The following is a 10,243-nucleotide window of genomic DNA, read 5'->3' as shown; positions in this document are numbered from 1 at the left end:
CTTTACTTCTTAGTCCTTTACTTCGTTGATTGGCAGTGTCCTATAGTTCAGTAGGAAGGTGGACACATCTCAACCTAAAAATATCATTAGAAGGACCTAGTAGGCGTGCATATCTTCATACGAAATACGATACGGATATTACTTTCGGCCCCGGCGTTTCTAGTGACGTCCATCACAATTCTTTAGCTAGGTTATAAATAGCTGTAACAACTTTTATATACTATGTATGCTAATTGTGTTGTTGTTTCTTTGCACTCCTGGAAAATTAGCAACTTATTGATTGCATTTGTATGATAGTAGGAATAAAGTATTCAAGTCACAACAATGAACTAGTAGAACGAGGCAATACAGGTACTCGAGATGCAACTGGAAAAAAACACAGGAAATGACAAAGTCACTGACCCGTAAATGCCGTATGCAAATATTACTGATATGTCGATGATGTTTCATATGGTACGACAACACCATAGGAACTTCAGTCTTTTGGGTGGTGGCAGGACGGAGTGCCTGCCACTACTGTACCGGAGAGTTCTACGATAAGTCCTCGGTTTCGGTTTAAGGTGAGTTTGTATATCCGCTCGTAGATTGCCTCCCTAAACTGAGCACAAAAAGTTTGGAAACTTGATTTTGGTCGCACACATCTGCGTGAATACTTTACCAAATATTATGCTATATACAGCATAATTGGAAAGCATGTTTGTTGGCCTTTCTAATGATCACTCGCTACAGCTATTTTCTGTATATTGATATGTTGACCAAAAGGTCCACTTATCATGGCGAGTAGGTCGCGAATAAAAACAATTTTTTGGGGTCGAAATTTCCCTTGGTCATATGTCCGCTGTTGTTAAATGGTTAGGATTGTGTGTTATAACAATGGAACCCCTTATTAGAACCATAGATATAGAAACTTATTGTAGACTAGCAATATAGTATGATCTTGTACACATGTATGCCTTATGTTTTTACTTTACAGGCATGGATTTGCAATAAACTTATCATTATTATTGATACTTAAAAATGATATCTTGTTTGTTATAAACTATAGGCAGAGATAATACATAGCATAGTTTTGCTATTGCTTTCTTGTATATAACACTGATATGCAAAAAACTGCATTGTCATTGTTATAATAACGCTTTTGTGCAATGAGCACCAAGGCTGATTTCGTGTTCGCCTAAAAAAAGTGCCAACACTCTTTTGAAGACATCCTAAATTGTCTTAATCTCATCAACATATCTATTCAGAGTTTTGGTATAAAACCTGGTGTTCTCAGTCCTATCGTTAGTCACTGGCGAAAGACAGCGGATGCTGTTTGAAACGTCTGACTGTTTCAAAATTTTATCCAGTTGCTTAAGTAACTATTTTTGAAGTGCCAACACCTTTTATTTGGACCAAACGCCTTTTGTTTTGTGACTCACTCGCATTGTCAGCTCTAGTGTTCAACATTATCGTAACAAATATGGGATCATGGCAAATATAGTAATCATTGTTAACACTAATATATATGCTTTCCAATGATACATTATGATGATACTGTACGACTAATTGAGATATGATCATCAGATTGATCACATCTAAGTTCCCGAACTTTTTGCGTTGAGTATGGATGGAAATTAGCGAATGTGAATGATGCATGCAGCATGCATTTTTCATTTTGCCTTGTGTTAACCAGTATGAACGAAAAGTCCTTTCCTCGTGCCGAGAAGCGTTTAGTAAACGAGGAATGTGTTTTTAAGTAATTTCCAGGCTGACAAAAAGCAACTCACATCTGTGAAACCGTTGCCGTTCTATTGTTGAAAATTATCTAAACTCTAGTAACATTCGGACCACCGAGGGAGAATTTTCAGCTACATTTCGATAAAGGGGCGCCAAACTCGGTGTCAATTTCCAATAGATACTGATTTTAGAAAGTACAAAATGTACACTACTTCGCATTACTACGATTCAATACCCACTCGTCCTGTGTGCTCAAAAAACATCAGTGCTCGTACCCTCTAAGCAATCTAAGAATGCAACACGGCTTAATGCGTCATACAGAGGACTTAATATAGATTTTGCAAGATGTTGAGATATAATATGTAGGTTAAATATCATTTTTCAAGACAAAAAGACAATGTATCACAGCCAATGCCTGTCTTTCCATACCTACGAAGTTAACTTAAGGTGTGAGGGATCGTGCGTTACAAGGCCTAACAAAAGTTTAAAAAATAATTATGTGTAAAAAATCGTCTTGTTATGTGTTCTTTGACACCTTTCCATCAAATGGCCTCGTTGGCGTGCTCACATCTCAGCAGTTATGCCGAAAATATTCGTGCTGCAGCGCTGAGGTTTATTGCAAATTCATGCCCGTAGGCTAATTGCATGTTGACAACAATGTCGAAGTACAAATGTAAAGTAAAAACATAAGACACACATGTGATACAAGATTGCTAGTCTACATTAAGTTTCTATATCTATGGTTCTAATGCGGGGTTTGATTTCTTCTTTGAAAGCAGTGGGAAATAAAAAGTCCCACACTTTCAATGATGAGTGGGTTGGAAGATTCCGAAAGGAATATGAGTTTCTGTGTATTTCTTAATCTAGAAAAACTTTTATAGATTTCAGATACTTTCGTGAATAATCTGTTTCTTTCGGCTTCAAATTTGGGACATTCGCATATGAAATGTATTTCATTTAGTCTCCTTGGCTGAAGTGAAGCGTATCTACGGTAACTCCTCCTTCCTCCCTCTGGATCCTGCCAAAGACATGTCGGTTCCATTATGACAATACAAGTTAGGACCATGGCGTAATTCCAAGTTTCTGAATATACCAAAAGGGGGTCTGTATATAATACCGATATCGTTGAAGAAATTCATCAGTCACGTACAATAACAGTTACAAGAATATTCCTCAAACAGTGACTTTAAAAAATGCTGGCGAAATACGCACCTCCAAATTTTCGACGTCTACTGTACGTCTTGTTCACGGAGTGACCTAGTCTCGCTCTTTTAAGTCACTGTTTGAGGAATATTCTTGTAACCAATACCGATATCGTTTTGCAAACCAAACGTCGCGTAAATTCACCAGTGGAATCTTGGCGAGAAGTTGGCTGATTATGTATCCTTTGATACTTTCTGACCCCCGAGAGACAACATTTCTACTGTACTGTGCTACAACCTTGTCTTGACTTGTCTGAATTTTTGGGTCATCTGAACTAGGATTTTTTTCACATCACTCAAATATCAATTCATAATTTTTGGTTATTTTTTCTCAGTCACTGACAAAAGGTTTAGTGGCCGGCTGCTACCGGGGATGTCTAACAATTTACAAAATCCATCCAGTTGCTTGAGTAACGTTTGTATCGTGTACCTTCGTACGAGATGATCATTAAGTTCTGGCCCTTCCCAGAAATAAGGTACGCAACTCTAGTTTCGGGGTATAATTATATGGTATAAAGTCTTTTATCAATATCCGCCAAATTTCAAATCATTGTGGTCATTACTTTCCAGTCGACTTCCTTTTGAAAATCAGTAGGTAAGTGGCGAGAAAAACAAGGCTACACACCACAGGTCGCAGCTCAATTGTCCATTTTTGGCCCTTTTCTATTATACCATTTAACGTTACTGGGTGTCGCCTGCAAACACCCCAACCAATCAAATCACGTGAATCGCATTGAAACTCAGATTCGTATCAGCCATTTCCCGACAAATCGCTTTCTAAGTTGCGTTCAAACTCACCAGTGAGATTGTGGAAGGTGTCAGCTTTCCAAAGATGTTTTCAGATTGACAATTTTGGCACTTTGGAAGTGATTGAAAGCGACCGCGATTTAACGTTTAGAGAAAAGTAGTAGAAACTATTTTTTTCTAAAGCGATTTGAAGCGATTTTTTCGAAAGCGATTTGTCGGGAAATGGCTGATACGAATCTGAGTTTCAATGCGATTCACGTGGTTTGATTGGTCGGGGTGGCAAAGTAATGGTCACAATGATTTGAATTATGGTAAACATTCATAAAAGGCTTTATACTTTATAATGCTGCCCCGAAATTTGAGCTGTGCACCTTATTTTTTGGCAAGACCCAGAACTTATTGATCACCCCTCGTACATTACAGCCAAACCACCTACGGTCATTCTGGTGTGACGCATTTACACTTTTCCCTGTCCAGGGCCACTGTGTCAGCAAAGGTTGAGATGTCCTTAGATGTAAATTATAACATTAATCATACTGTAGTCAACCCAGATAGTCAGAGACCTCATCCCTTTATACCTGTCGCTTAAAGGTTGGTGGGTTTTCTTCAAAGTCAATGAAAGTCAAATCAAAGACAAGCAAAGACATTTTCAATCTACATGTGCCATGTCTGTCTGTTTGTTTGTTTGTTTGTTTGTTTTTTTGTTTGTTTGAACCTTTGTTTATTAATGATAAGCTCAAATCGGCACGCAGGCCGCTTTTCATTGAGGTCATGAGGGAAGAGGTAAGGGTCCGATACAATATAGCAGAGATACACAGTCATTTGAGTCCTAATAACTCTATCAACATATATCATTACATATTTATGGTACAACAATATACAATTGCTACAACATACAACATATAGTAGGGCGAAAGCTGGTTCATGGTCCGTGTCCGTTCGTTTTGGTCATTTCCGTTACTTCAAGAGTCTCTTAAAGGAAATCAGATTCGGAGCCGTATGTGTGTCAGGCGGTAGGCTGTTCTAGACATCCGACTCCATATCTACGCACTAAGTCCGATACATATGTAGCGCTTAAAAAAGAAAGAAAAAAAACTGTTATAACAAATAAGAAACGTTTAACAAACACTATGTCAATCCGTCATTCCGTCAATATTACATGCTATTTCATGTTGTTGTTATTGTTGCCATCCATTGTACCATGTACAACTGTCGAGCAATAAAGTCCATTCATTAATTACTTAATTCATTCATAAATGTTCTGGGTTCGAACCCCTAGCAGGCCCAAATGTTGTACATTTGGATAATGCAATTTATAGCTATTTTCTCCCACCTCAAAGGTCTGATTCTTTTCGGCAGCTTTTCTGTCAGTTTCACAACGTGTGTCTAATCAGATATAGATATACGTGTAGCTCCAAATAAGCTAGGAATGCATCTTCACGACACTTGTCGTTAGTCACTGACGAAAGTCACTGACGAAAGACAGCGGATGCTGTCTGAAACGTCTGACTGTTTCAAAATTTTATCCAGTTGCTTGAGTAAATATTTTTGGCGTATCTCACTACCTGGATGTCTAACCTTCATCAACCCACCTACAGCCATTCTGGTGTGACGCATTTACACTTTTCCCTGTCCAGGGCCATGGAATCAGAAAAGGTTGAGATGTCCTTAGATGTAAACCATAACATTAATCATACTGAAGTCAACCTAGATAGTCAGAGACCTCATCCCTTAATACCTGTCACTTAAAGGTTGATGGCTTTTCTTCAAAGTCAATGAAAGTCAGATCAAAGACAAGAAAAGACATTTTCAATCTTCATATGTCATGTCCCGACTCCATATCTACGTAAAGTTACTAAGTCCAATACATTTGTAGTGCTTAAAAAAAAAAATGTGTTATAACAAATAAAAACGTTTAACAAACACGATGTCAATCCGTCATTCCGTCAATATTTCATGTTATTTCATGTTGTTGTTATGGTTATCATACATTGTACCATATACAACTGTCGAGCAATAAAGTTCATTAATTAATTAATTCATTAATTCATTCATCTTAAATGTTCTGGGTTAGAATCCCTAGCAGGCCCAAATGTTGTGCATTTGGATAATTCACTTTATAGCTATTTTCTCCCACCTCAAAGGTCTGATTCTTTTCGGCAGCTTTTCTGCCAGTTTCACAACTTGTATCTAATCAGATACCAGATCAGCCACCAGAGGGCATGTACCAGAAGTGGACTCCCCTGAAATCTTCGCTAGCGAAGCCAAGCCAATGATGATCTAATCAGATATAGATACATTGTATACGTGTAGCTCCAAATAAACAAGGAATGAATCTTCACGACACTTGTTCATTGTTGTGACTTGAATACTTTATTCACTACTATCATACAAATGCAATCAGTTAGTTGCTCATTTTCCTGGAGTGCAAAGAAACAACACGATTAACATACAGAGTATATAAAGTCGTTACAGCTATCTACAAACTAGCTAAAGAAGTGTGGCGGATGTCACTAGAAACGCCCGAAAGTAATATCCGTATCGTATTCCGTATGAAGATATGCACGCCTACAAGGCCCTTCCTATCATATCTATAGGTTGAGATGTGTCCACCTTAATTCCTACTGACCTATAGGACACTGTCAATAAACGAAGTAAAGGATATTGTTTGTACATGTGCAAAGTAAAGTGCCAGAAGTCGTAGATTTGGGGTGGTGTCTCCGTGGTGACATGAGGCTGCAATAAGGACATTATCTTTTCGTGGTGAATGTGGTTTCTACTGCTATTACAGATTTGCATCGTGACGGGGTAAAGTAAAACAACATGAAGAACACTAGCGTCACGACCTCCATCACGGGCGCGATTGCCAACATCACATCTGCAGTGGCCGCCACCCTGACGAACGCGTCAGAGCTTGCAGTGCCCGTCTGCGACTTCGTCACGACAAACTTCACGCTAGGAAACGTGACCTCCTCCGTGACCAGCTACAACCCGGCACACTGTGGAGTGTACGGCTACTACCCACCTCTGCAACCGCTGCTGAGCTTCATCCTCGTCTTCATGACGGTTTGGTCCTTGTTCGGCAACGGCTGTCTGCTGTACCTCGTCCGTACCGAGAAAAACATGCGGGTAAGATTCAAACGTTGAAACATCCTGGATTGACCTAAACGTATTCGTTGAGCCGGCGTCACAATTCATGCGAGCGTCGGCCGACTTTGTAGATCGCCCGAAGCTCGCCGAATTTCAAAATCGACCGAGCGTCGACCGTATTTTCGAATGAAAATCTCGGGCGACGTCCGTCGAACACTAAAAACTAAAAATCCCTCATGAGATGGTACCATCTCTTGGACATGGACGAAGTCAGTATCGACTAACCTGGTAAAAGGCTAATATTTGGATCAACTTTTATTTCTAAAAATCGCCCGAAGCCCGCGTAATCGACAGTAAGTCGGCCGCACTTCTGCCGAAAATGCACTTTTGAAGCTCGCCAACACGTTGGCCTGGCTGAATTTCTTATTTGTGACGGGGTCTTTATGAGGCTGTAACGTTATATGCTAGTACTGTTAATGCTGCTGTTTTGTAGCTGCATTGGCATGCATGTTGTTTTTTTGTTATGATAATTAACAAAGCTGTAAGGAACCCACTCCGTCATCACATTTACCTTTAATTAGTAGATCATAAGAAAGTCGTAAACAAAAGTATGGTTATTTCGTCTTTTAGTTAGAAAGTACTTTTAAAACATCAAAAACAAACTTGTGATATATACATCCAAGCAGAATAATATTTTCATGATCTCCTTCTTACGACCATCTGTCATGAAATATCCATGTGATGTGGCTTACCTGGGCTTTCCCTCTTGTAGGAACCAGGAAATATATTACTGTGTGCCCTGGCGCTCACGGACATCACCCAGATACTGGTCTACGCCCCCACAACCGTAGACAGCCTGGTGCACGGAGAAATCCCAGGCGAGGGTTGGTGCAGGATCCAAGCCTTCATTGACCCTTTCCTAGGCACGCTGACAGTCTACCTACAGGCAAGTCTGTGGATCTGCAGATACATACACATCGCCTTTCCTTTCGATTACGCTTCAATGATAACCAAACGACGCCTCGCCCTCATCGTGGCCATCTGTGTGCTGATTGCCCTGACAGCACCTCTGATCGGCGTCGCTCGTGCTGGAACAGTACAGTCATGGACAGTGGACGAGTCCTCAGTCGACATCGCACAGCCTATCAGCTTGATGATGCCCTGTATAATGGGTGGCCCAGAGGTCTTCCTATTCATAGTCCTGAACATCGTCGGTGTGGTCATCAGCTGCGTCGCCGCAAGTCTCATCTGCAAGGAGGTCTTGGATAGCGAAAATAGGCGCCAGGAACTGACTGGCATCGCCAAGGATCAGATGGAAAACAAGCTGAAATCAGCCAAGACGCTGGCGATCATGACGGGAGTACAGCTGATTACGTGGTTTCCGGTGGTGATCGTTGGACTCCTGTGGAAGACTGGAGGCATCACATCTGACATGGGAAGTGTCCTGGGGGACGTCTCCTTCGTCGTCATGATGACAAGCACCTTCACGGATTCCATCGTGTTCGCCAAGCGCAAGAACATCTACCGCCGAGCAGTGGGAAAGATATACGGCAAGATCAGGAAACGCTACGAGCTTCAGAAAGAACTTCAGGATATCCCACTACGTAACGTTACAGTGCGTCGATACCCTGGGCGCCAGACTAGTACCGGGTCGCTAGCCGATTCGGCGGCCCAAGAGCAGTCTGCCCGCCCGGTCAAAATCAACGCTCCGGGGAGTTGTAGCCCGTTGGAGTGAACCGCGCCCCTTTTACTACTACTGTTGGTAGTTAGGGCCGGTCAACTCCCCGGGTGCGGCTAGAAATCCCCCGATGCGCTAGTTAGGGTTCTGCGGGCTGGGGTCTCTGTGCCGCCGAAGGAACTGACTACAAGGTACCGGCTAAAGGGAACCGGCTAAAAGGCCCGATAAACAGTCTGGAACCCAGGGTAGTGCATCGAGGAAACACCACTTAAAAGGTCACCGGGTGTTTACACAGTTGTAGGTAAAGAATACTATACATTTTGTAAGTAGCATACATTTAATTTCTTTAGCATACAGTTGTATGAACTCCTCATTAATAACAAGATTATGTTTTCGGGGCTTTGTGTTTGTTTGTGAAGAGCATAGCTCCAGAGTGCTTGGGTGGACTGTCTTGATATTTGGTAAGTCGGTAAGACTTCATCATCGGAGACCACAAAATGATTAGATTTAGGGGGGCCCCTAGCGACTTTCGAAGAAAAAAGCAGAGCGCTGTATCATTTGATCGGACACACTAAACAGATAACGTTACAGATACAGATACAGAAGCTGGCGTGCTACGCCGATGGGCGGTTATACCGGCGAAACACATAAAATACAGAAACAACCTCAAAACGCTCAAAACGCTAGTACCTTTGTCAACTTTCGTCCATTACAAAATAAAGTCCTTTGACGCGTACTGTTGAAACAACACCGACCAGGCCTCAAAATGTGCAACATGAAAATGAGATTCAATTCTGGTGTATCATGGAGACATGTGTATGCGATGTTAGTACTTGCATATCTGTGTTGCCAACATTTCTATGTTGCTTGCATATCTATGTTATTTGTATGCTCATGTTACTTGTATAGTATCTTACTTACACATTCAGGAAACTTGTATAAATATAGAATACAACACGGGGTATTTAGTATCACCCGAGGTACCAGCCCGACCGCGAGTAGGATCGCCCGACGGCCGTAGGAATGCGCCAGAAGTTGAGGGAGTTTTGTGTCCTCGAACAAAAAACTGTAACAACATTGATTCCAACCTCCGAATCCGTTATTCGAATTTTCGACGGCTGCGCAACCGGCGCGCTCGAAATGCATTCTAAATATTCTATGAAAGCCCATGTGATACAACTTAGAACCCCGTGTGATACGGAAAATTATCACACGGTCCAGAACGCCCGTATCGAACGTTTCCGCGGCCCAGGTATGACATAAATGTGGCGTCGTGTGGCGTAAGTGTAGAGCGCGCGGCTGCCAAACAATGGGACCCGGGATGTGCCAGAGACATGTCCGAACTTGCGCCCCGACGTTGTGCCCTTGGGAAAGGCACTTAACACGACTTTCCTCACTTCACTCAAGTGTAAATGAGTACCTAGCTCATCTACGGTTAGGAACGTCCCTCGGATAGGACGTTAAATGGAGGTCCCGTGTTTGGGGAGAGCCACACCCCGCGCACGTTAAAGAACCCACCACACCTTTCGAAAAAGAGTAGGGGCATGCCCCGGTGTGCGATGGTCCAAATCTTACAGTCCGGTCTGGGATGACATCTTGAAAAGGTGATAGTTCACCTGTTATGTGAATCCTTCCACAAAATGTGGTAAATCGAAATAAATGAATAAATATATATATCTTACTTGAATATATATCTTACTTGCATATCTATCTTCCTGACAACATTAGCTCCTGTAATCAAACAACAGGAGCTCATTGACTCATTAACATTAACCTTGTCTTGACTTTGTCATATTTTTGTTTCCTATTG

The 10,243-nt window shown here is 41.6% G+C and overlaps 1 protein-coding gene across 1 annotated transcript; it reads left to right on the top strand.

Moving 5' to 3' along the window:
• Nucleotides 1-6,488: 6,488 nt before the first annotated feature.
• On the top strand, nucleotides 6,489-8,490 carry LOC136438322 (G-protein coupled receptor 26-like). Its single transcript, XM_066433085.1, has 2 exons — nucleotides 6,489-6,794; nucleotides 7,528-8,490. Exons 1-2 carry the CDS (start codon nucleotides 6,489-6,491, stop codon nucleotides 8,488-8,490), a joined length of 1,269 nt encoding a protein of 422 aa, XP_066289182.1.
• Nucleotides 8,491-10,243: the final 1,753 nt, after the last annotated feature.

This window comes from Branchiostoma lanceolatum, chromosome 7, assembly GCF_035083965.1.
Source record: "Branchiostoma lanceolatum isolate klBraLanc5 chromosome 7, klBraLanc5.hap2, whole genome shotgun sequence".
NCBI lineage: Eukaryota > Metazoa > Chordata > Leptocardii > Amphioxiformes > Branchiostomatidae > Branchiostoma > Branchiostoma lanceolatum.
The sequence above is the reverse complement of the archived record's forward strand: the minus strand, read 5'-3'. Positions and strand labels throughout refer to the sequence as shown.